This window comes from Schistocerca piceifrons, chromosome X, assembly GCF_021461385.2.
Source record: "Schistocerca piceifrons isolate TAMUIC-IGC-003096 chromosome X, iqSchPice1.1, whole genome shotgun sequence".
NCBI classification, from domain to species: Eukaryota; Metazoa; Arthropoda; class Insecta; order Orthoptera; family Acrididae; genus Schistocerca; species Schistocerca piceifrons.
The window spans coordinates 210,649,922-210,677,855 of record NC_060149.1 but is presented as its reverse complement, the minus strand read 5'-3'; the positions used below and the strand labels follow the sequence as shown (position 1 = coordinate 210,677,855).

General features: G+C 44.0%; 1 protein-coding gene across 4 annotated transcripts in view; it reads left to right on the top strand.

Annotated features, from left to right (window-relative positions):
• Nucleotides 1-27,934, top strand: part of LOC124723107 (protein FAM102A) — a 478,486-nt gene that overhangs the window by 378,353 nt on the left and 72,199 nt on the right. For all 4 annotated transcript variants that reach the window (XM_047248290.1, XM_047248289.1, XM_047248288.1 and 1 more), the window contains exons 3-4: nt 3,750-3,940; nt 4,515-4,672. In XM_047248290.1, coding sequence (XP_047104246.1) covers nt 3,750-3,940; nt 4,515-4,672 — 349 coding nt within the window. The remainder of the gene's footprint in view (nt 1-3,749; nt 3,941-4,514; nt 4,673-27,934) is intronic.

Here is a 27,934-nt window from a genome sequence, read left to right as displayed (position 1 = left end):
GGATTTAGTTAGTGTGCTTCAACCGATCTTTGATTTACAAATTGAGCGGAGATTTCAGCAGAACTATATCACATATAACTCCCTCCATTGAAAAGCTAAGTTACATTTTGTCCAATGCTTGTAGTGACGACAATAAATGTGTACACACAGCTAATTTTAACGCCTGACAGCTCTTTGACATTTGGGTTCAATAAAATTTGGAATAGAGAAATATATCGTTTCATTATTTCGTGACATGGCTTGTTTGCCTATTAGTAAGCAGGAATAATGCTACGTTTTTATTTAATTGTCATGGAGATCAGAGGCAGAGCACAACTCCAGATTTCTCTGTTCAGCGAATACTTAAGACGCGGTTTGTATGTGATAGGAGAGTAGTTAAAATTCGCATTCCGCCATCGAGACTTACGTTTATCTGTATTTTTCGTAGAATGGTGCAGGCGAATGCTCGAATGGTTCATTGTAAAAGCCCGTCATTGTTCAACCGGGCTGGTGTTCGATCGCTAACGACATGGACGTTTATGAGAAGGTGAATACCCATATTTGCAGTGGGCCAAATGTTGATAACATGATACACTGAACAAAGCAGGCATCGAAACCTGGCAAACAAATTTCCTCTCACATGAAGTGAGAAGCTGTAAGACTTCATTTACGGCGCTAGAGTTTATCTTATCTCAAAACTGTTTCCGCCTTTTACGGCCGCTTTTAACCGCAGAATGCTACTGCGATTTCTCCGGGCCACCTCTTTTATTGTCGTAGGACAACAGGACCACGGAGACGAGTGGCCAGTTACACTTGACTGCACCGCAGACTTCGTGGTAACTAAACTATTGGGATGACCTCAGACACGTAAAATGCTTTAGAAGCCTGCCACGTATGTTTCACATGTTGTTGTTTTACTCATTCTTTAAACATTTTCTAAAGATGGAGTCAGTCCAGTATTTGGTTAAATACACTATTGGCCATTACAATTGCTACACCACGAAGATGACGTGCTACAGACGCGAAATTTAACCGACAGGAAGAAGATGCTGTGGCATGCAAATGATTAGCTTTTCAGAGCATTCACACAAGGTTGGAACCGATGGCAACACCTACAATGTGCTGACATGAGGGAAGTTTCCAAGCGATTTGTCATACACAAACAGCAGTTGACCGGCGTTGCCTGGTGAAACGTTGATGTGATGCCTCGTGTAAGGAGGAGAAATGCGTACCATCACGTTTCCAACTTTTGATAAAGGTCGGATTGTAGCCTATCAGGATTGCGGTTTATCGTATCGCGACATTGCTGCTCGCGTTGGTCGAGATCCAATGACTGTTAGCAGAGTGTGGAATCGGTGGGTTCAGGAGAGTAATACGGAACGCCGTGCTTGATCCCAACGGCCTCGTATCACTAGCAGTCGAAATGACAGGCATCTTATCCGCATGGCTGTAACGGATCGTGTAGCCACGTCTCGATCCCTGAATCAACGGATGGGGACGTTTGGAAGACGACAACCATCTGCACGAACAGTTCGACGACGTTTGCAGCAGCATGGACTATCAGCTCGGAGACCATGACTGCGGTTACCCTTGACGCTGCATCACAGACAGGAGCACCTATGATGGTGTACTCAACGACGAACCTTGGTGCACGAATGGCAAAAGTCATTTTTTCGGATAAATCCAGGTTCTGTTTACAGCATGATGATGGTCGCATCTGTGTTTGGTGACATCGTGGTGAACGCACATTGGAAGCGGGTATTCGTCATCGCCATACTGGCGTATCACCCGGCGTGATGGTACGGGGTGCCACGTCTCGGTCATCTCTTGTTCGCATTGACGGCACTTTGAACAGTGGACGTTACATTTCAGATGTGTTACGACCCGTGGCGCTACCCTTCATTCGAGCCCTGCGAAACCCTGCATTTCAGCAGGATAATGCACGACCGCATGTTGCAGGTCCTGTACGGGCCTTTCTGGGTACAGAAAATGTTCGACTGCTGCCCTGGCCAGCACATTCTCCAGATCTCTCACCAATTGAAAACATCTGGTCATTGGTGGCCGAGCAACTGGCTCGTCACAATACACCAGTCACTACTCTTGATGAACTGCGTTATCGTGTTGAAACTGCATGGGCGGCTGTACCTGTACATGTCATCCAAGCTCTGTTTGACTCCATTCCCAGTTGCATCGAGGCCGTTATTACGGTCAGAGGTGGTTGTTCGGGGTACTGATTTTTCATGATCTATGCACCCAAATTGCGTGAAAATATAATCACATGTCAGTTTTAGTATAATATATTTGTCCAATGAATACCCGTTTATCATCTGCATTTCTTCGTGGTGTAGCAATTTTAATGACCAGTAGTGTAGTCGTGTGAGAAGCCTTAAAACCATCCAGGCTGCCAGATGGGCCTGATCTGCGTTGTAGTTTGTGAGGGACTGAAACGAGGATTTGCTTACTTTCCCGAGCTAAGAAGAGAAATGGTCGAGGGAAGTGTACAGAATGCGGTCTTCGTGTAACACCAACGAAGTTGCGGAACTAGATGGCTGGTGTTCCACTAAATGTGACTGACTGGAATGAGAGAGATCAAGTTTTGTTCCAGTTGCTTACTAGCTTCCCGGAAGACACCTTTGAGTGGGTATACATCCGTCCATTCTTGCTAATTGTCACTACTCAGAAATTGACGTTGCTTCCGCAGGTTGACTTTAACCGTTGGAGCCCTCAGAGGCGTGTATCGATATTTATAATTCACTGCCAGTGTTGTGGTTTAGTTAAAAGAACTAACATCAATTTTGCTTGCGTTTCAAATCGACGTCGGTGGTGGGTAAGGTTACATATTTTTGGACCGGTTTAGGGAGGGTTCATGTCATCTCAGGCTCTGCACTACAAGAGCAAATTTTAATACCTGTGGCCGTTTTTGCATTTGTCTGGTCTACTTGAGCGCAGTTCAGTTTAGTGACGTGTGTGAGAAAATAACTCTTTCTGTGACAGAGGAGGGTAAATCGCAGTGAAACGTTAACGCTACAACCAATGCTTGCGTATTTAAAAGGTCAGTAAGAAATGTGATGTGGCCTCACACAAAGATGGTTGAACGCCAGTACACTGTTTAAAATCCATAAACTCTGGAAATAGTCTCATGGAGCAACGAATAAGGTGCGGTTGACAGTATAACCTACAACGTAGAATGTTACATATTTTTGGACCGGTTTAGGGAGGGTTCATGTCATCTCAGGCTCTGCACTACAAGAGCAAATTTTAATACCTGTGGCCGTTTTTGCATTTGTCTGGTCTACTTGAGCGCAGTTCAGTTTAGTGACGTGTCAGTGGTGCTATCCTGGATTAGTGCACGTGTTACTTTAGTTTCCGTACTCGTCAATATCCACATATCAACAATATGCAGACGTGTGCACGCACTACCTACACTTTAAGTTACTACCTGCAGTTCATGTTACTTTAAGTTGCATACCTGCCACATGAAAAGGATGCTTAAGGTCAACGGCATAAGATTCCACTGTTGCTAGGCTGTTCCAGTGCTACCCCATGGGACACCAGACGATAACACACAATTCCTACATCAACGTCCGCTCATGTGACATGACTCTTTTATTTGGGACTCAACAGACATACTTAACAACTTAGCATAGCTACGTTTGCCGGCTAACATTCAGTTAATTGCAAAAGTTTTTTCAAGCAATGCATTTTCAGCGAAGAACTTAATGAATCATGTGTCATACAATTTAGTCATTGAAGCTTCTGTTGCGTTTCAGGAAGTGAAAGGCGGAAGATCATTCCAGAAGCTTGGTTTTTGTGACCTGAATCTTGCCGAGTTCGCCGGATCCGGGGAGACGACTCGAAGGTACCTGCTAGAAGGATACGATACCCGGCATAGGCAAGATAATTCTATGCTGAGAGTATCCGTTAAAATGAATATGCTGTCGGGAGACATTTTATTTAAAGTGTAAGTATTACAAATGTAATAGATTCCTGTACCTTTCAGTATAATTTATGGAAAATGACGAAGAAACTAACTAAGTTTTTTCACTTTTTAAGTTCTAACCGTTTGTAGAACGTCAGAATCACGTTTTCATTTGTGTGTAATAGGCAGTAGTCAACATATTTTGAAACATCAATACATTTGGCAACGCTGAATTATCTTCCCTGAAACAAATAGACAGCAGAGGTTCAAAACGGTTATTGTTCTGGAGATAATGCTGTAGTAACTGACTGATATTAAAACATTTTCATTGGAGCGCTTTCTATTGTATGGACTTCAGCTCTCTTCTCCAGCGCCACTCATAACTTCTCATCTTTTAAACTGGCATTTTGGTCTCATTACACCTTCATATATGAATCATCGGATTATGTGAAAATTTGGTAAACTTTAAGAAGTTCGTTTGCATTAGGTTGTTCGTTCTTGCTGGAAAAAGCTGTTTTTTTCCGTTGAAAAATGTAAAATGGCTTGGAAAATTTGACAAAATACTTAAATATTTATGTTATGGCAAGCTGCTTCATCGCAATTGTTCTGATTTCAGTCCGTCGCCATCTCTAAAACATAAACCAGTAGTTGTACAAGAGGAAGGCTCTGAGAGGAGAGACGACTACTCCAGCGGCTCAGTGGCGGGATCTGTGGCAAGCGGCAGCTCGGGATTTGGCAGCTTGCCAAAGAAGAGGCCGGCCTTGTTCTCATCAGGTCAGAACATCTCCTAACATCGATTTGCGTCTGCTTCTTAATATGTGGTGAGGCTGTCTGCAGGGGTGAGACGCTCCAGCTCACTGGTTGGAGAAATCCCACATAGATCCCGGACGTCTTTCCTTCGTCGATAACAATATTAGAATTCCGTGAAAGCTGTGCCTCATTTGCTCTGTTACCGAGGAAACAGGTCGAGGAAAACTTTTTGGCTAGTGATAGAATTCCAGTTTGGATGCGGAAAGGAGACAGAAACTTTCTCTGCAACTCAACACTCAAAAACAATGACAGCTTAAGTGCCTCTGTGCATTCTGTAATTAGTCGGGTGTTCTCTTCGCGGTCCCTGCGTGAGCGACACGTTGGGGCTTGTTGTATACTCCTATATTCGTCACTTGAAACTGTGTACGTAAGTTTTCGCAGGATAATCAGCATGTGTCTTCAAGTGTGTCCTAATTCAGGTTTGTAGCACTTGCGTGCTGCACTCCTGTGTGTCAGTCAAACCTATGACCATCTGTGCTGCCCTTCTTTGTACACGTTCAACATGTGTCGTTAATCCTGTTTGGTATGAGTCCCACACGACTGAGCAGTGTTCTAGGATCGGTCGCACGAGTATTTCGTAAGCAATCTTCTTTGTAGGCTGACTGAATTTCCATAGTACTCCGTCCGAACAGGCTTCGGAAGGCCCAGCGGTACCGACCAACCACCCTGTGATCCTCAACCGATAGGCGTCACTAGATGCGGATATGGAGGGGCATGTGGTCAGCACACCGCTCTTCCAGCCGTTCTCAGTTTTTGTGTGTATGAGTGTGAATTCCTAAGGAACCAAACTAATGAGGTCATCGGTCCCTAGACTTAAACACTACTTAAACTTATGCAAAGAACAACATACACACTCATGCCCGAGGGAGGACTCGAACCTCCGGCGGAAGAGGCCGCGCCATCCGTGACATGGCGCCTCAAACCGCGTGGCCACTCCGCGCGGGTCAGTTTTTAACCGGAACCACCACTTCTCAGTCAAGTGACTCCTCAATTGGCATTGCAAGAGTTGAGTGCACCCCGGTTGCTAACAGCGCTCCGTAGACACGAAATGTCACCCAAGTGCTAGCTAAGCCAGACAGCGATTAACTTCGGTGATCTGACGGGCACTGGTGTTACCACTGCAGCAAGGCCGTTGGCATTTCCATAGTACGGGGTGTTCCGAACGCATGTATTGAATTAACTGTGAGACATACAAATATGAAACTTGGGACACACATTTAAGACTGTCTCAAGTGTTGGTTACAGATGTTCAATATGCTCTCCACTAGTGACACGAGCAATATCACTTCGATATTCGAATTCCTCCCATACTCGGGTAAGCATGTCCATCGTTACTGATGTTATGGCAGTACGGATCCGGTTCTTCAACTCCCCTAGGTTCTGTGATATAAACGTTGTTCTTAATAAAACCCCACAGAAAGAAGTCACAGGGCGTCAAATCCAGTGACCGTGGAGGCCAGCTGAGAAGTGCTAAATGCCCGGTCGTTTGACGACAAATCCAACGGCTCGATAGAGTTTCTTTCAGATCCGGTGAAGCGTGCCCCTTCTTGTTAAAAAAAATAAGTTGTCCCCGTTCAGTCTCGGAAACAACCAGTTTCCTTACATAGGAAGACAATGCTGACCGTTAATCGCGTTTCCATCAAAAAAGAATGGGCCGTAAACAGATGAGTGGGATATCGCACAAAGCACTTTGGGTGAATGTCGTACATGTTCACTGTGTACATGTGAGTACTGTAGGCCCCAATTTCGAACATTGTGTTTGTTTCCTTTCACACTAAGATGGAAAGTCGTTTAATCACTGAACAGGATGCTCCGTGAGAAAGTGTTATCACTGTCAATAGCATTCTGAAGCTCGTCAGAAAAGTCACACGTTTGCATTTGACGTTACGAGATAGAACCTGTAACAGCTCCATGACCAGCCCATGTCTCAGAACATGCCAAATTGTTGTTGGAGACCGTTATAACTCCCGACTGGCACGACGAATTGATTTCGTAGGACTACGTTGGAAAGCGGCTTGATTTCGTGGGACATTTTTGTCGGAAACACGAGGGCGGCCAGGGATCTTTCCTTTATATACACATCCCGTTTCCACAAACTGTCGTCCCTTCGGAGGACCAGTTTGGTAGCTCAACCAGAAACGTCTTAGCACTGTAATCACGGAATTACACTTTGAAAAATCGAGAACACAGAATGACTTCTGTTTCGGAGTAGCCATTTTGCATGATTTGGCGCTAACCAAGGGAACAGAAGACAACCAACATCTAGCGCCAATGAATAGAAACTAGACAATGTATTCGTTTCTCCAATAACCGAGCCGTGGCGCAGCGATCGATAGTTTTAACTACATAATGCTTTGCAGAACGTATATTATTTTTGGGACACCCTGTGTGTAACTAGTGAACCGAAGTATACCACCTGGTTTACCGGCAACTGAACGTTCGTGATCATTGTATTTGACATCTTTACAAATTGTTACACCCAGACAATGTTTGATTTGTAAAAAAAAAAAAAAAAAAAAAAATATTGACAAATATGGGGCCGAAGTTTGTCTCATCAGCAGTCTTACCTCATTTACGATGTAGATGTAACATAACACTTTCTATGAACTTGTCTCCATTATCTTGTTCTTATCGTTTTACGGACAAATTAAATGATTACATCATTTCTTTCGGAAGTTATTTCTCTGCATATCTCACGTATTGTTACTACCAGCAATTTTTTTCAGTGTCTTCCGTGCTATCATTTTGTTAACGAAGCACGTACTTGTTTTCTTTAGTCATATTGAGAACGTAGATCTACATGAAAACCCTTCAATTCACAGAGGCAGAAGGTTCATCGAGCCACTGTCACACAATTTTTCTTACCTTTTCACTCCCGAACAGCGCGCGGGAAAAAAGAACAGCTCTTATTTTATTACGATTGTAATTGTTCCCTATGTAATTGGGCGTCAACAGAATATTTTATACTCGGAGGAGAAAGTTGGTGATTGAAATTTCGTGAAAGATATGAACACTACTCAGGAAAGGTCCCTTAAGGGTCTTGGAAATCGTCTCCTTTACAGGTAGCCTAATGTTTCACAGATTTCTGCCAATAAATAAGGGTCGTTTGTTTCGCCACTACTATAGTTAAGACTACGTATTAGTTTCACTGCATTTCTCTTTGCAAGGAAGCCGTAGGTATTTGACTGTTATGACTGGTTACAGAGATACATACATCTGCTTTTGTTCTGTACTACAGAGGCCATCGCTCTTGATTATTCTGTCTCATAGTGACGAGTTGTCTAAGTCAGTTTCCCATAGAACCCCGCATCGAGCTGTCTTTTTCATAGACAATAGCATCTCGAGCAATCGAAAGAGGTAGTACAATGGCTAAGACATTGCATACGCATTCTGGAGGAGCAGGTTTCAAGTTCCCGTCCAGCCACTCAAATTTACGTTTTTCTTTGTGGCAGATAGCGGGAGGTTTCCTTTCCTTCCAAAATGACACGACCGATTTCGTTCTCAATCTATGTCCAGGCCGAACATTTGCTCCGTTTCCAGTAAGATGTTAAACACTTCATGTACTTTATGTACACTCTAAAACATGAAAACCGACGCACTACGAAGGAATTATGCGAATGGGACGGAAATCAGTAGACCTGCATGCACTGACAAACAAGTGATTACAATTTCAGATAAAATGGTTGATTTATTCAAAAGAAAGAGAAAGAGAGAGAGAGAGAGAGAGAGAGAGAGAGAGAGAGAGAGAGAGAGAGAGAGAGCGCTTCACAAATTAAGCCATTCAGTAACGGGATGGTCCACCTCTGTCCCCTATGCAAACACTTGTTCGGTTGGAATTGATTGACAGAGTTGACGGATGTCCTGTTGAGCAATCATCAAAATCCCGAGCTGGTTGGAGGGCCCTGCCCATACTGCTCCAAACGTTCTCATCTGAGCAGAGATCCGGCGACCTTGCTGGCCAAGGTAAGGTTTGGCAAACACGAACACAAGCAGTAGAAACTCTCGCCATGTGTGGGTGAGCACCATCACGCTGAAATGAGGATGGCTTGCCATGAAGGGAAACAAAATGGCTCGTCGAATATCGTCGACTTGCCGCTGTGCTGTAAGGGTGCCGCGGATGACAACGAAAGGGATCCTGCTATTAAAAGAGGTGGCACCCCAGACCGTCACTCCTGGTTGTCGGCTATGTTACCGCTGTCTGGGCGATTTCAAGACACGTCTTCGGCCTGAAATCTCATTGACTGAAGTAGAATTGTCTTCAGTGGTGAATCTCGCTTCGAAATGACTCCGATGACCAACGAAGACGTGTCTGAAGACGCCCCAAACAGCGGTGGGATACCAACCTGACTGTCGCCCGCCATACGGCCCAACAAGGAGTGATGGTCGGGGGTGCCATTTCATTTCATAGCAGGACCCCTTTGGTTGTCGTTCGCGGCTCCCTTACAGCACAGCCGTACGTCGACATTGTTCTAAGATCCATTTTGTTTCCCTCATTGGCTTGCATTTCAGAATGATATGCCCGCCCACACACGGCGAGAGTTTCTACTGCTTGTCTTTGTGCTTTCCAAACTCTGTCTTGGTCGGCAAGGTCGCCGGATCTCTCCCAATTGAGCCTTATGGTCAGGGCCTCAGGGCCCTCCAACCAGCTCTGTGGACAGAATTTGGCAAGATATCCCTCAGCTGGACGTCCAACAACTCAAGTCAATCAATGCCAAGCCGAATAAGCGTTTGCATGAGGGCCAGAGGTGGACCAATGCGTTATTGACTTGCTCAATTTGTGAAGCTCTTTCTCTTGAATAAATTATCCATTTTTTTCTGTGATTGCAATAATTCGTCTGTGCATGTACGTCGCACCTATCGACTTTCAATCCGATACTTCCTTCGTGGTGCGTCTTTTTGTGTCTTAGAGTGTATATTGATATGAGCGTATGCATGGTGCATCGTTTGCTACATGGGCGTACTTTCGTTCGTGATCAACTCTCCCGGGCAGGAGGAAGTAGTGGAGGTCCGTGAATCCTCTATAACACCAGAAGATGGTGAGTACATTCTTCCAAAATAAGTAGCTTTCGATGCGACATTAGTCTGTGGAGGGCGGTCTGCGAGCAGTAGCAAGGTTCCTGGGAGCATAAGAAATTTATAAAGTAGTCCAGAATATCCAGGACGCACTGCTCTATCTACAAAGTCTGGGAAATGAGGTGCCTTTCCACTGGATACCCAGGCGCATAGGTTTTTTAAGGAACCCTAAATGGCAAATGTAGCAGCATAGGCGGCATGTTACCATAATCAGTTTAAAGTGCCCTCTCCGTACAATCTATCATCTCATTGCTGAGTTATAGTGTCATGTGTAGACAGAAGCAAGATTGGTGGCTGACAGCTATAGACAATAAGCTCCATCTAGTAAAGTCAACAGCTCGGCCATGGCGTACTTTCTTCCAATCACGCAGACGGGAAGAGGTCCTTCTTACTAGCCTTCGCTTAGTACACAGCCCTATGACGCATAGCTTCTTGCCCCTGCGGTAGGACCCTCCAATGTTGTAGAATTTTGGAACACGTATTATGTTAGAGTATAATATTTTTTGGAGTAGAAATTTACTCTGTAGGAATCAGCATTGGTTTCGAAAAAGATGGTCGTGTGAAACCCAGCTCGCGCTATTCGTCCACGAGACTCAGAGGGCCATAGACACGGCTTCACAGGTAGATGCCGTGTTTCTTGACTTCCGCAAGGCGTTCGATACAGTTCCCCACAGTCGTTTAATGAACAAAGTAAGAGCATCTGGACTATCAGACCAATTGTGTGATTGGATTGAAGAGTTCCTAGATAACAGAGCGCAGCATGTCATTCTCAATGGAGAGAAGTCTTCCGAAGTAAGACTGATTTCAGGTGTGCCTCAGGGGAGTGTCATAGGACCGCTGCTCTTCACAATATACATAAATGACCTTGTGGATGACATCGGAAGTTCACTGAGGCTTTTTGCAGATGAAGCTGTGGTGTATCGAGAGGTTGTAACAATGGAAAAGTGTACTGAAATGCAGGAGAATCTGCAGCGAATTGATGCATGGTGCAGGGAATGGCAATTCAGTCTCAATGTAGACAAGTGTAATGTGCTGCGAATACATAGAAAGATAGGTCCCTTATCAGTTAGCTACAAAATAGCAGGTCAGCAACTGAAAGCAGTTGTTGTTGTTGTTGTTGTTGTTGTTGTTGTAGTCTTCAGTCCTGAGACTGGTTTGATGCAGCTCTCCATGCTACTCTATCCTGTGCAAGCTTCTTCATCTCCCAGTACCTACTGCAACCTACATCCTTCTGAATCTGCTTAGTGTAGTCATCTCTTGGTCTCCCTGTACGATTTTTACCCTCCACGCTGCCCTCCAATGCTAAATTTGTGATCCCTTGATGCCTCAGAACATGTCCTACCAACCGATCCCTTCTTCTGGTCAAGTTGTGCCACAAACTTCTCTCCTCCCCAATCCTAATCAATACTTCCTCATTAGTTACGTGATCTACCCATCTAATCTTCAGCATTCTTCTGTAGCACCACATTTCGAAAGCTTCTATCCTCTTCTTGTCCAAACTATTTATCGTCCATGTTTCACTTTCATACATGGCTACACTCCATACAAATGCTATCAGAAACGACTTCCTGACACTTAAATCTATACTCGATGTTAACAAATTTCTCTTCTTCAGAAACGCTTTCCTTGCCATTGCCAGTCTACATTTTATAACCTCTCTACTTCGACCATCATCAGTTATTTTGCTCCCCAAATAGCAAAATTCCTTTACTACTTAAAGTGTCTCATTTCCTAAACTAATTCCCTCAGCATCACCCGACTTAATTCGACCACATTCCATTATCCTCGTTTTGTTTTGTTGATGTTCATCTTATATCCTCCTTTCAAGACACTGTCCATTCCGTTCAACTGCTCTTCCAAGTCCTTTGCTGTCTCTGACAGAATTACAATGTCATCGGCGAACCTCAACCTTTTTATTTCTTCTCCATGGACTTTAATACCTACTCCGAATTTTTCTTTTGTTTCTGTCACTGCTTGCTCAATATAAAGATTGAATAACATCGGGGATAGGCTACAACCCTGTCTCAATACCTTCTCAACCATTGCTTCCCTTTCATGTCCCTCAACTCTTATAACTGCCATCTGGTTTCTGTACAAATTGTAAATAGCCTTTCGCTCCCTGTATTTTACCCCTGCCACCTTCATAATTTGAAAGAGAGTATTCCAGTTAACATTGTCAAAAGCTTTCTCTAAGTCTACAAATGCTAGAAACGTAGGTTTGCCTTTTCTTAGTCTTTCTTCTAGGATAAGTCGTAAGGTTAGTATTGCCTCACGTGTTCCAACATTTCTACGGAATCCAAACTGATCTTCCCCGAGGTCCGCTTTTACCAGTTTTTCCATTCGTCTGTAAAGAATTCGTGTTAGTATTTTGCAGCTGTGACTTATTAAACTGATAGTTCGGTAATTTTCACATCTGTCAACACCTGCTTTCTTTGGGATTGGAATTATTATATTCTTCTTGAAGTCTGAGGGTATTTCGCCTGTCCCATACATCTTGCTCACCAGATGGTAGAGTTTTGTCAGGACTGGCTCTCTCAAGGCCGTCAGCAGTTCCAATGGAACCAATGGAAGCAGTTAATTCCATAAATTATCTGGGAGTACGCATTAGGAGTGATTTAAAATGGAATGATCATATAAAGTTGATCGTCGGTAAAGCAGATGCCAGACTGAGATTCATTGAAAGAATCCTAAGGAAATGCAATCCGAAAACAAAGGAAGTAGGTCACAGTACGCTTGTTCGCCCACTGCTTGAATACTGCTCAGCAGTGTGGGATCCGTACCAGATAGGATTGATAGAAGAGATGGAGAAGATCCAACGGAGAGCAGCGCGCTTCGTTACAGGATCATTTAGTAATCGCGAAAGCGTTACGGAGATGATAGATAAACTCCAGTGGAAGACTCTGCAGGAGAGACGCTCAGTAGCTCGGTACTGGTTTCTGTTAAAGTTTCGAGAACATACTTTCACCGAGGATTCAAGCAGTATATTACTCCCTCCTACGTATATCTCGCGAAGAGACCATGAGGATAAAATCAGAGAGATTAGAGCCCACACAGAAGCATACCGACAATCCTTCTTTCCACGAACAATACGAGACTGGAATAGAAGGGAGAACCGATAGAGGTACTCAGGGTACCCTCCGCCACACACCGTCATGTAGATGTAGAATGTGTAGTGCTTATGGCGTACAGATCGCAGTGCGTCACAGTTTAGTTTACGAGAGGGCCGTAGCAAATTGTCCTTCAAATTTGTCCTCTGCTTTAACTGACCATGACCTGAATGTGGAGCGATTTTTAAGGTTCTGTGAAATTTCTGACTTGTTCCCTAAAATTATAGAGAGAAGTTTTTAATGTGTTACCTTGGTGGGTGGATCATCCAAGTTTTTTTGTAAGTGAGCAGGCAGCCACATATCCCTGTGAAATTATTTTAGCTTTCCTCTTCTATCACTTGCGTTTCAATTCACAGTTTTAGGACATATGACTATCCATGTTATGTAGCGAATATGAGATAATGTGATTATGCGGGTGACCGTGGTGAGATTGTGAGAGAATAAGTGCAATTGTGTCAGATTGCCTCTTTCATCTTTTTATAACATTTTATACGTTTTAACCACTTTCGTTCCTACTCATTTTCGTAAGGGCCCTGATAACCTCGCCGTTGGGCTTCACTAAACCACAGACCCAGCAGCAGCACTCCAAACACGCCTCGTAGGCCTTAGATCTGTAGGTCGAGCTGCTCACTTCGTTTGCCAAGTTGGTGGTTTCAGACGATATTCGTCCACGAGAAGAGCTCCGTCTGCTGATATTTTACCACCTCCCCCCTCGTAATTTTACTTGCTGACTACGGGTAAAAACGATGTAGTGTTAAATGTTGGAATCCGCTGTTAACGTGTGCAACACACAGCTTTACGGCAAAAAGTGCAATTGTGCGTAACGTCGCGGTGTGTTTCTGAATCCTGTATTCCAAGTAGCCTGTGTTTCGTCGTGTATTATGTTCGTGTACTATCTGTTTAAAAGGAAGAAGATGTATAATGTTAATTTTAGACTAGGTTAGCTTTGACAGCAGAACAACGTTCCTCGCGTAAATGAAACCAGGATTCGATCCACTGCAGCTATGCTGTATACCAGTGCTTCCATCATCTGCTTTGTATAATGGTAACTGCAGATCTATTAAAAATGTAAATTATTATGCTTAAACCTACCAGGGAACTGAAAGACGTAGTAGCTAAGCGTAACATGCATGAACAAGGGACGTGAATCCGCAGAGGGTGGCATGTCTCCTGCCCGCTTATATCTGGGGCTGTAAAGCACAGCTAAGTTAGGTCACTGGACCCGTTTTCGGAAATACCGTTGTTGCATCAGGCATTTAGTAGTATCTGTGGTTCGTGCTAAAAACACTGGTACTTTCAAACAATATGAATAAAATTGTGGTTTGAGACAGAAACAACTGGGGCTCTAAGGGTTAAATAGATCAGTGCAAATGTCGTGATGGTCGCTGTGAAAGGGACACGGCCGATTCCGCGTTCCTAATCGTTGACAGACCCAAGTTTGGCATACATCCATGTTGCTTTCGTCGTGGGCCATTAAACGATAATGTTCCCGCTACTTATTTTATTCACTTATTTTTGAGATACGCAGTGACTAAATGCATATTTGCAATGGTTATCTGCACCCCCCCCCCTCCTCTTCTTTTTCTTTTCTTTTAGACACCACTCCTATGGAGCAGCGGGAAATAGCACACTGATGTCCATAGTTGTTCCAATACCAGAAAGTGTTTAGTGTTTACCCGTCATACCGTGCCATTTGTTTACGTTTCCATGGTAACGTCTGCAAGCTTACGCTACAAACACGGCCTGGGCGTGCGGCGCTCCCACTCCACACGAGAGTGTCGTGGGCACACAACCGTAACCATGTCATAAAAATCAATGGTCGCTCGTATCTAAATACACAGACAGCACAATCATTACGCCGTTACATTTAGCGTACCATTTCCCACTTCCCTTTCTGTCCATGACGAACTTTTTTGTAGACGTGATAGTCGTTGTACTATATTATCAGTTATGTCGAACTAAGAAGTTGTTCCTTCGTTGTCTAGATACTAAGAGCTCGAGATTTCCGCAAGTAAAATAAAAATTAAAAAAAACTATAAATCGTAAGTTACATATTGAATGTTATCAAAAAGCATGACACGGCACTGACAAAAATATCAAGATACAGTTTCAGACAAAGAAGTTACGCTAGAATTATGAACATGAATGGAATGTAGAAAATTTGTGCGCTAACTTAATAAAATGTAAATAATGCCAACGGAGTGCGTTTTTACTCTGACCATCAATGCTTCAGCTACAGAGCTTTGCGATACCCTTAATGAAAGCAGTGTGTGAACTCTGCGGGAAGTGAGTGCAGCCCTTCTTATAATGTTTCTCCCAGCTCGAAGAGGGCATGAAAAAGGCGACTGCAAGCAACTACGCTTCCCATTAGATTGCATATCAAACACTCGCTACAACTTTAGACTGGGAGATAGTGAGCCTCTATATGTAGGGATTTGTTTGATGTTAATGATATTTGTTCACAGGACGAGCCCTATATGATCCAGCGCTGTTGTAGTATTGTATAAGCGTTAAGCATGTCATTCCCGTAGACCTGCACGGTTATAGTGGAAGGACATGGAGGTATGGGCGTCCAAGAAATTTTTCGGGAGGGGGGAGGTAGGTGGTAAGACTTGAAAGCTGCCATTTATTATTATATCCCAGATAAATGGTAGTTACCTACTCAGTATTTGTTTTATATAGATTACATTGCTACATGAAAAGTAAGCATGGCTTCGTGCTTACCTTCAAAGTAAACCTTTTTGTGTTATTAAAACGATCATGCATGTGAAACATTTTTTGAAGCTGATGATCTAACATTATATCCTTTCACGATTAAATCTGACTCATGTTTAACAAAAGGATCAGTAAGTTAGGAAATAAAGCATAAAACATTTACTAAAGATATTTTTATTCATGTATGAAAAATGTTAAAGTGACATTGAATGTGAATATTACGAAGTAGGAAAAAATCGTTATGAGAATACTGTTGGTTATAAACAAAAATAACCAGGCATTAATAGCCTTTGACTGATCTTCCTCGAAAGTAAAACTGCAGAGAAATTTCAAAAATGCTTCTACACTGTTATCTGAAACTCTGCTTACAAAAAAATACATCCATTCACTTTCACAAAAACGCAATTTCGATCATATCAAGTTAAAGTTCACAAATTCCAGTTCGAAATAATATATTAGTTTTCCTAACAAGAAATGCTGAAGGAAAGAATAACATTGAAAAACTACATGTGATAGGAGACTACACAAAATGTAATATTACAGGTGATCTTGTTTGAAAACGAATCAAAATCGCAGAAGCTGTTGCCCAAATTTGTCAATGATTAAGTTCGTAAAATCAAGGTTTTTTTCAGTCACTTTCCTTATGTGAACGCTTGGCATGTATAGCTCACATAACCTGTTTTTACCCATTGTAGAACATAACCAGTTTAACTCTTCCTAGAGTACTGAAGAATCTGTCAGCTGTGCATGTAGAAAGGGGTAAGGCAAGAGCAGTTAATACAGCCTTTTCAATAAAAGGAAAATCTCTGTATGTCTATCAATAATATCAGTGATTGGTAGTTTTATAGGTATCACTCAAGTGACAAGAGAAATGGGATAGCGATATGCACATACACAGAGGGCGGTAGTATCAGGTACACAAGTTACAGGCGGACAGTGCATTGGCGGAGATGTCGTTTGAACTTAGGTGATTCATGTGAAAAGGTTTCCGGCGTGATTTTGACAGCACGACCTTGAACACGGAATGGTAATTGGAGCTAGACGTATGGGACATTTCACTTCGGATATCGTAAGGGAATTCGGTATTCAGAAATCCACAGTCAAGAATGTGCCGATAATGCCAAATTTCAGGTACTACTTCTTACTACGGACAACGCAGTGGCCTACTACCTTCACTTACCGACACATAGCAGCGACGTTTCCGTAGAGCTGTCAGTGCTAACAGATAAACAACACTGCATGAAATAGCCGGCCGTAGTGGGCGAGCGGTTCTGGGCGCTACAGTCTGGAACCGCGCGACCGCTACGGTCGCAGGTTCGAATCGTGCCTCGGCCATGGATGTGTGTGATGTCCTTAGGTTAGTTAGGTTTAAGTAGTTCAAAATTGTAGGGGACTTACGACCTCAGATGTTAAGTCCCATAGTGCTCAGAGCTATTTGAACCATTTTGAACTGCATGAAATAACTGCAGAAATCAAATCTATTAGGACAGTGCGGTGAAATTTGGTATGGCAGCAGACGACCGATGCGAGTGCCTTTGCTAACAGCACGACATCGCTTGCAGCGCATCTCCTTGGTCGTGACCATATCGGTTGGACCATAGACAACTGAAAAACCGTGGCCTGGTCAGACGAGTCTCGATTTCAGTTGCTAAGAGCTGATTGTAGGGTTCCGAGTGTGGCGCAGAGCCTGCGAAGCCGTGGACCCAAGTTGTCAACAAGACACCGTGCAAGCTGGTTGTGATTCCATAATGGTGTAGGCTGTATTCACAGGGAATGGACTCGGTCCTTTGGTCCAACTGAACCGATCATTCACTGGAAATGGCAATGCTCGGCTACTTGGAAACCATTTGCAGCCATTTATAGACTTCATGTTCCCAAACAACCGTGGAATTTTTATGGATGACAGTGCACCATGGTCACCAGGCCACAATTGTCTACTATTGGTTTGAAGAACATTGTGTATAATTCGAGTGAATGACTTGGCCAGCCAGGAATCCCATCGGACATTTATGGAATATAATCGAGAGGTCAGTTCGTACACAAAGTCCTGCACCTGCAACACTTTCACAATTGTGGACGGCCATAGAGGCTGCATGGCTCAGTATTTCAGCGGGGGCTTCCAGCGACTCGTTGGGTCCATCCCACGTCGAGCTCCGGCACTACGCTTGGGGAAAAAGGTGTCCGACACGATGTCAGGAGGTATGCAATAAGTTATGTGACTTCAGTTTATGTTGTCATTGACCAAAAATCATACCACAGTGATGCTTCGTGTAAGATGTTACCAATATTGCAATATTTTTGAGCCGCTTTGGCTAAGGAAACAGTTTTCCGAGGTGTAAATTATCAAGTACATACACTACTGGTCATTAAAATTCCTACACCAAGAAGACATGCAGATGATAAACGGGTATTCATTGGACAAATACATTGTTCTGGAACTGACAAGTGACTGCATTCTCACGCAAGTTGGGTGCATAGATCCTGAGAATCTGTCAGTACCCAGAACAACCACCTCTGGCCGTAATAACGGCCTTGATACGCCTCGGCATTGAGTCAAACAGAGCTTGGATGGCGTGTACAGGTACAGCTGCCCATGCAGCTTCAACACGATACCACAGTTCATCAAGAGTAGTGACTGGCGTATTGTGACGAGCCAGTTGCTCGGCCACCATTGACCAGACGTTTTCAGTTGGTGAGAGATTTGGAGAATGTGCTGGCCAGGGCAGCAGTCGAACATTTTCTGTATCGAGAAAGGCCCGTACAGGACCTGCAACAAGCGGTCGTGCATTATCCTGCTGAAATATAGGGTAGAGCCACGGGTCGTAACACATCTGAAATATAACATCCACTGTTCAAAGTGCCATCAATGCGAACAAGAGGTGGCAGAGACGTGTAACCAATTGCACCCCAACCATCACGCCGGGTGATAAGCCAGTATGGAGATGACGAATACACGCTTCCAATGTGCGTTCACCACGATGTCGCCAAACACAGTTGCGACCATAACGATGCTGTAAACAGAACCTGGATTCGTCCGAAAAAATGTTTTGCCATTCGTGCACCCAGGTTCGTCGTTGAGTACACCATCACAGGCGGTCCTGTCTGTGATGGAGAGTCAAGGATAACCGCAGCCATGGTCTCCGAGCTGATAGTCCATGCTGCTGCAAACGTCGTCGAACTGTTCGTGCAGATGGTTGTTGTCTTCCAAACGTCCCCATCTGTTGACTCGGAGATCGAGACGTGGCTGCACGATCCGTTACAGCCATGCGGATAAGAGGCCTGTCATCTCGACTGCTAGTGATAGGAGGCCGTTGGGATCCAGCACGACGTTCCGTATTACCCTCCTGAACCCACCGATTCCATATTCTGCTAACAGTCATTGGATCTCTACCAACGCGAGCAGCAATGTCGCGATACGATAAACCGCAAACGCGATAAGCTGCAATCCGACCTTTATCAAAGTTGGAAACGTGATGGTACGCATTTCACCTCCTTACACGAGGCATCACAACAACGTTCCACCAGGCAACGCCGGTCAACTGCTGTTTGTGTATGAGAAATCGGTTGGGAACTTTCCTCATGTCAGCACGTTGTAGGTGTCGCCACCGGCACCAGCCTTGTGTGAATGTTCTGAAAAGCTAATCGTTTGCATATCACAGCATCTTCTTCCTGTCGGTTAAATTTCGCGTCTGTAGCACGTCATCTTCGAGGTGTAGCAATTTTAATGGCCATAAGTGTATGTCACAGCATACTAAATTTCTTGTGTGTAATTTTGGTAAGAGTAATACTGGTAGCCATTCATTGCGAACCCAGATGTCAGATACGCGTAGAAAACCGCAGAGTGATCTTAATCAGTATTGTGATATGAGAAAACCCATAAAACGACTTACAATGTTGGTAGAAACCTATAGAGCCTTCGTCACCCGAAGTCATATTGGTGATATCGGAAGATGTGTGTCGGAAATGAATGTTTTTCCTAAAGAGAAAGGACTGCAGGAGAACTCTCGGGGGAGTGTAAAGCTGACTGCTCTGCCGTCTACACATGCTAGAGGTATACATCCTTATCCCACAAAGTTACTGACTCCCGCCGGGCCATGCCAGCCCCGAGAAATATGAATTTTCGTTTTTCCCGACTTAAGCCTACTGAAGTTCACGGGATTAGCCTCATTTCGAATCTGAATGTCCGGACCTGGCAATAACGTTCCCTTGTTGTTAAATTAACATAATATACTAAACTAACTCACCAGCCTGCCTTACGCGGGCTACACTTCCTTCCAGCACCATGAAATGACGAAACGTGTTCTTGCATACCTTCTCGTGATGAAGCCGATAAAGCTGCTGGTAAAGCGAGCATTAAAGCCTAGCGCAGTGCACACGCTGCATCACTTGGCGTTCTGTGTAACCATACAATGCTTCAGGAAGCGCTGTAGTTAGCTATTGTTGAAGGTGAGACGGGGACTTTCATTCCGCTACAGTCGGGGCGCCGCTCGTAGCCAACTTTGTAACAATACCTCCAAGAAGCCAATTAAGGAAGTCGGCACGGTACAGAAGAGCGGTTTTCTTCCGCCATCGTTTGATCCGCAGCACAGCAGCGTGTTCATTATTATGGAAGGGAGGACGGCTGACAAACGAATGTAGCCCGCGCTCGACTGTCTGGTGTTACACTTCTAAAGATAAGATGGTAATTGCTATAGTACTTTCTCACTGCGATCAGCCAGATAATTTGACAATTGGTTAAACCACTTCTAGAAGTGTGCCAGATTTCTGTAATGAAAAAATGAATAAAAACTGTACTCCGGATTCCGTGGCGGAGGGGGTTGCAGCAAGTGCTCCCATTTTACTCTCTTGCGGACTCTTATGCATGCAGGTCTACCAAAGCTATAGAACTCAACTTCAAACTATATCATCCTGAAGACAACAGGTACAGCGTCACTCAAAGTATGTATTTGATGAATTCTGGATGGATAACGCGGTTCAGCTTTGCACTAACATGCCTGCTGTTACTATATAAGCCACGCTGGTATTCACCTGCGAACAAGGCCGGTTCAAGACTTCAAGGTCGCGCGGAGCCCGTAGCGCGAATTCAGCAATGTGGACTTGTAGTTTCCTAATACTGTTACGTTACATCCGCATAATATTGTAACGTATATAGATGAGAATCTAGCCTTTTACGGAGAGATAGCATTAGCATTCGTAATCCATGGAGAGGAAATATAAACTTTGAGGTTTGCCGATAGACATTGTGGTTCTGTCAGAGACAGCAAGGGACCTGGAAGAGCATTTGAACGGAATGGACAGTGTCTTGAAAGGAGGATATAAAATGAACATCAACAAAAACAAAACGAGGCTTATGGAATGTAGTCGAATTAAATCGGGTGATGTTGAGGGAATTAGATTAGTAAATGAGACACTTACAGTAGTAGATGAGTTTTGCTATTTGGGGAGCAAAATAACTGGTGGTGGTCGTTGTAGAGAGGATATAAAATGCAGACTGGCTGTGGCAAGGAAAGCGTTTCTGAAGAAGAGAAATTTGTTAACATCGGTATAGATTTAAGTGTCAGGAAGTCCTTTCTGAAAGTATTTGTATGGAGTGTAGCTATCTATGGAAATAAACCGTGGACGATAAATAGTTTAGACAAGAAAAGAATAGAAGATTTCGAAATGTGGTGCTACAGAAGAATGCTGAAGATTAGATGGGTAGATCACGTAACTAATGAGGAGGTACTGAATAGAACTGGGGAGAAGAGGAATTTGTGGCACAACTAGAAGAAGGGATCGGTTGGTAGGACACGGTATGAGGCATCAAGGGATCACCAATCGCAGGGGGAGACCAAGGGATGAGTATCCTAACCTGGTTCAGAAGGCTGTAGGATGCAGTAGTTACTCAGAGATGATGAACCTTGCACAGGATAGGGTAGCATGGAGAGCTGCATCAAACCAGTATCTGGACTGAAGACCATAACAACAACAACAACAACAACAACAAGGCCAGAATGGAATTCGAGGAAGGTGACCAGATGCAGTTCGTTACTTCGGATGGATACTGAGTTCGCCTGGGTGACGATTTAATGTATTCAAATGCAGTTTCAAGTCGACAGCATTTTACCTATGTTATATTGCGACTGGAGACACGGGGAGGAAATGTTATTTTTGAAATGTGGAAAGCTCTCAAGAAACATTGGCTGCGAAAACGAGGGAAAAATTACACTCCTGGAAATGGAAAAAAGAACACATTGACACCGGTGTGTCAGACCCACCATACTTGCTCCGGACACTGCGAGAGGGCTGTACAAGCAATGATCACACGCACGGCACAGCGGACACACCAGGAACCGCGGTGTTGGCCGTCGAATGGCGCTAGCTGCGCAGCATTTGTGCACCGCCGCCGTCAGTGTCAGCCAGTTTGCCGTGGCATACGGAGCTCCATCGCAGTCTTTAACACTGGTAGCATGCCGCGACAGCGTGGACGTGAACCGTATGTGCAGTTGACGGACTTTGAGCGAGGGCGTATAGTGGGCATGCGGGAGGCCGGGTGGACGTACCGCCGAATTGCTCAACACGTGGGGCGTGAGGTCTCCACGGTACATCGATGTTGTCGCCAGTGGTCGGCGGAAGGTGCACGTGCCCGTCGACCTGGGACCGGACCGCAGCGACGCACGGATGCACGCCAAGACCGTAGGATCCTACGCAGTGCCGTAGGGGACCGCACCGCCACTTCCCAGCAAATTAGGGAAACTGTTGCTCCTGGGGTATCGGCGAGGACCATTCGCAACCGTCTCCATGAAGCTGGGCTACGGTCCCGCACACCGTTAGGCCGTCTTCCGCTCACGCCCCAACATCGTGCAGCCCGCCTCCAGTGGTGTCGCGACAGGCGTGAATGGAGGGACGAATGGAGACGTGTCGTCTTCAGCGATGAGAGTCGCTTCTGCTTTGGTGCCAATGATGGTCGTATGCGTGTTTAGCGCCGTGCAGGTGAGCGCCACAATCAGGACTGCATACGACCGAGGCACACAGGGCCAACACCCGGCATCATGGTGTGGGGAGCGATCTCCTACACTGGCCGTACACCACTGGTGATCGTCGAGGGGACACTGAATAGTGCACGGTACATCCAAACCGTCATCGAACCCATCGTTCTACCATTCCTAGACCGGCAAGGGAACTTGCTGTTCCAACAGGACAATGCACGTCCGCATGTATCCCGTGCCACCCAACGTGCTCTAGAAGGTGTAAGTCAACTACCCTGGCCAGCAAGATCTCCGGATCTGTCCCCCATTGAGCATGTTTGGTACTGGATGAAGCGTCGTCTCACGCGGTCTGCACGTCCAGCACGAACGCTGGTCCAACTGAGGCGCCAGGTGGAAATGGCATGGCAAGCCGTTCCACAGGACTACATCCAGCATCTCTACGATCGTCTCCATGGGAGAATAGCAGCCTGCATTGCTGCGAAAGGTGGATATACACTGTACTAGTGCCGACATTGTGCATGCTCTGTTGCCTGTGTCTACGTGCCTGTGGTTCTGTCAGTGTGATCATGTGATGTATCTGACCCCAGGAATGTGTCAATAAAGTTTCCCCTTCCTGGGACAATGAATTCACGGTGTTCTTATTTCAGTTTCCAGGAGTGTATTAAAGGGGTAGGGGAGAGAGAGAGAGAGAGAGAGAGAGAGAGAGAGAGAGAGAGAGAGAGAGAGAGAGAGAGAGAGAGAATATGACACGGACTGGCATGCAGAGATCATGAACTTCGCCAGTGGTGATGATGCTAACCAAAACCCTGGTCCTATATGGGGAATGGAAAGGGAAATGAAGTTCTTATATGGATTTAGAAAATGAAATTTTAGACTTCTGTAAGAAGTCATGGATACTGGAGGAGTCTTCGGTCTCAGACTGAGGAACAAGCCCGGAAACTGAGCCATAGGAAGCAGCTGATAGCTGACTTTGCAGCCAACAACTGCACACCAGAAGCCAACAACACAGCTTGGCCAAGTGCAGTTATAGTGTTTGTTTAGTTATGGGCCATTGACGCAGTGAGCTGAAGAAAGGACGCGCTCAGCTGCAGTAGCATCCCTCCCACAAACTGAGCTTTGTGATGCACTAACCAAGTTTCGATCCAATTCAAGTGAGCTTGAGACTGTTGAGAATTATTCTTTGTATGTGTAATTAAGTGTTTATGAAGTTATCCAGAATGAATGTTCTCTGCATTTACATTCCAGTTGAAGTTTTCTGTATAACTCCTTCCAAACCCCCAATGCAGGTGTTGAAATGTTGATCTAGCAGTAAACCCAGGTCTTGTGCCCACAGCAAAAGGTGATGAGAGACTACAGAGAGGTTATGGTAAATTTATGGCAGTCATAAAGTCAATATCTTTCGCGTTTACTACTACAAGTATGGTATGTGAAGATTTATCTGTGGCTACTGTAAAAACTAAGTCAGTAAAACTACAGTTCACAGTTGGTGTTCATTAACTACACTCCTGCAGCAAGGAAATACTTCTGTTTAGACAAGTAAATAGTTTGTCAGCGATAATTCAGGTTCTAGAAGGCCCTCTCCAGCATCCCATTTACTATTTCAATGACAATGTCTTGAAATATCTAAATAACAAGTTCTCCTATCAGGATTGTTGTGATTTGCACAGTTGAATTTGGAATAAATATCTAAAAACATTCTTTTGGAGGAACTTAAAAGTTTTGGCTTTCAAGGTCGAATGAGTTCTACATCTACATACATATTCCGCAATCCACCATACGGTGCGTGGCGGAGGGTACCTCGTACCACAACTAGCATCTTCTCTCCCTGTTCCACTCCCAAACAGAACGAGGGAAAAATGACTGCCTATATGCCTCTGTACGAGCCCTAATCTCTCTTATCTTTGTGGTTTTTTCGCGAAATGTAAGTTGGCGGCAGTAAAATTGTACTGCAGTCAGCCTCAAATGCTGGTTCTCTAAATTTCCTCAGTAGCGATTCACGAAAAGAACACCTCCTTTCCTCTAGAGACTCCCATCCGAGTTCCTGAAGCATTTCCGTAACACTCTCGTGATGATCAAACCCACCAGTAACAAATCAAGCAGCCCGCCTCTGAATTGCTTCTATGTCCTCCCTCAATCCGACCTGACAGGGATCCCAAACGATAGTGGTTTATGCTGTATCTAATTGATACGAAGAGGTGTAGTATGTTAGGTAGCTCATGAGGATTTCAGTGGGAGAAAATTACAACCAGTGGTCCACAGAATTCAGTATTTGGACCATTCTTGTTGCAGCACAATTTCAATCGGTAAATTATTCGAAGCAGGGGAAACTAACAGCTAGCGATGGGGGGAGGGGGAATACAGTAAGAAAAGAACAATGATGTTCAGGGAAAGACGTGTTTAAAACTGTAAGTAAGTGTAAGTCCTAATTTTTAATGCTTTGGAACATAAACGGCCTCAGTGCAACATGTCCACAAGATAAAATCACGAAAATTGTGGAGCTAAAAATTATTCTTTCACAAGGAAAAAATATGAAAGTCATTTGCCTAAACGAACTCTGGCTTACGAAAGATTCGATCTCCCTTTTAAACAAATTAGAAAACATCTACAGCAGCTAACCTTTTTTGTAGGAAAACAGAACCCGTGGTGACTCCTGTATACAACTTGTTAGAATATAAAGATACGACTTTAATTTTCTTAATGAAGAAGTTACATTTGAATGTTGCTGTGTAGAGCTAGAACAACATATTATTATTATCTCAGTATATAAGATCCCAGGTAGTGATATGACTAAATTATTTTTAGAGAAATTCCAGTGTCCTCTTCATAAACTCATAAAAGAAAAGAGGGAAAAAATTGTAATTGCTGCTGATTTTAACGTAGATATGTCAAGTGAAACAGACTTGTCAACTTAGTTTGTTGACTTAATTTAATAATATGACTTTAGACTACATTTCAGCGATTTAACAAGAGTAAATGAGCAAACTACAGTGTGTATAGACAATATTTTAACAAATTATACACTACTGGCCATTAAAATTGCTACACCATGAAGATGACGTGCTACAGACGCGAAATTTAACCGACAGGAAGAAGATGCTGTGGCATGCAAATGATTAGCTTTTCAGAGCATTCACACAGGGTTGGTGCCGGTGGCGACACCTACAACATGCTGACATGAGGAAAGTTTCCAACCTATTTCTCATATACAAACAGCAGTTGACCGGCATTGCCTGGTGACACGTTGTTCTGATGCCTCGTGTACGGGGGAGAAATGCGTACCATCACGTTTCCGACTTTGATAAAGGTCGGATTGTAGCCTATCGCGGTTGCGGTTTATCGTATCGCGACATTGCTGCTCACGTTGGTCGAGATCCAATGACTGTTAGCAGAACATGAAATCGGTGGGTTCAGGAGGGTAATACGGAACGCCGTGCTGGATCCCAAAGGCCTCGTATCACTAGCAGTCGAGATGACAGGCATCTCATCCGCATGGCTGTAACGGATCATGCAGCCACGTCTTGATCCCTGAGTCAACAGACGGGGACATTTGCAAGACGACAACCATCTGTACGAACAGTTCGACGACGTTTGCAGCAGCGTGGACTATCAGCTCGGAGGCCATGCCTGCGGTTATCCTTGACGCTGCGTCATAGAAAGGAGCGCCTGCGATGGTGTACTCAATGACGAACCTGGGCGCATAGTGGCAAAACGTCATCTTTTTGGATGAATCCAGGTTCTGTTTACAGCCTGATGATGGTCGCATCTGTGTTTGGCGACCTCGTGGTGAACGCACATTGGAACCGTGTATTCATCATCGCCATACTGGCGTATCACCCGGCGTGATGGTTGGGGTGCAATTGGTTACACGTCTCGGTCACCTCTTGTTGGCATTGACGGCACTTTGAACAGTGGATGTTACATTTCAGATGTGTTACGACCTGTGGCTCTACCCTCCATTTGAGCCCTGCTAAACCCTACGTTTCAGCAGGATAATGCACGACCGCATGTTGCAGGTCCTGTACTGGCCTTTCTGGATGCAGAAAATGTTCGACTGCTGCCCTGGCCAGCACATTCTCGAGATCTCTCACCAATTGGAAACGTCTGGTCAATGGTGGCCGAGCAAGTGGCTCGTCACAATATGCCAGTCACTACTCTTGATGAACTGTGGTATCGTGTTGAAGCTGCATGGGCAGCTGTACTTGTACACGCCATTCAAGCTCTGTTTGACTCAATGCTGAGGCGTATCAAGGCCGTTATTACGGCAAGAGGTGGTTGTTCTGGGTACTGATTTGTCATGATCTATGCACCCAAATTGTGTGAAAAAGTAATCACATGTCAGTTCTAGTTTAATATATTTGTCCAATGAATACCCGTTTATCACCTGCATTTCTTCTTGGTGTAGCAATTTTAATGGCCAGTAGCATACATTTAATGACATTGCCAAATTTTCTTTAGATCCTGGTATCTCGGATCACTCTGCTTTACTTATTGAATTACTAAAAATAAATAAGGAAAATGGAAAGAGATGTTACATGAAAAGACAGTTCAGTAAACTTGTTCTGTTGTAGATAGAGACAGGTAAGTTGGTCATTACAACATGAAAGCTCATGTTTAAAAAAATTGATAAGTTTTTAAACAGCTTTTTACATATTTTCAATGAAACTTTCCCACCTGGAGTCTGTCGTAGAAAGACAAGTAATAAACTAAAGTTACTGGCATAATAATAGCTAGTAATAGAAAGAGAGAACTACATGCTGAGCTGAAATCCAATAACATTCCTGAGTTCTTTAAATCTTATTAAAAATATTTAGGAATGTTGTACAAGCAGCAAAGGAAGTGGTAAATGCCATACTTAGCAAAAACCACAGAAATAAATCCAAGGCAGTATGCACAGTTGTCAGATCTGAATTTGGAATCAGTCCTAGCCACCAGGAAATTTCTAAAATAAAGATACAAGACATAATTGTAAATTCTGCTCAAATATCAGAAAATTTTAACCAGTATTTTATAACAGTAGCAAAATCTGATGTTGATGTAGATGTAACTCCTATCAAGATAATGTAAATTTATTTGGGTCAACTCAGAGAAAGAATGGGACTCTTATTAAATTTGACAAAGTAACAGTAAAATATGCAAAAAAATAGTATATTAAAACTAAAAAATAAAAATTCAATGGGATGGGACGCAATACCTGTTAAAGTCATCACAGTACCTTCAAATATAATAGCACATCCACTCTCTGAAATAATTAATAAATCACTTGAATCAGGCTACTTTCCAGACATTCTAAAATATCTGGAAGTGAAACAATTATTTAAAAAAGACTTTAAAGAAGATGCAGGAAATTACCGTCCAATTTCCCT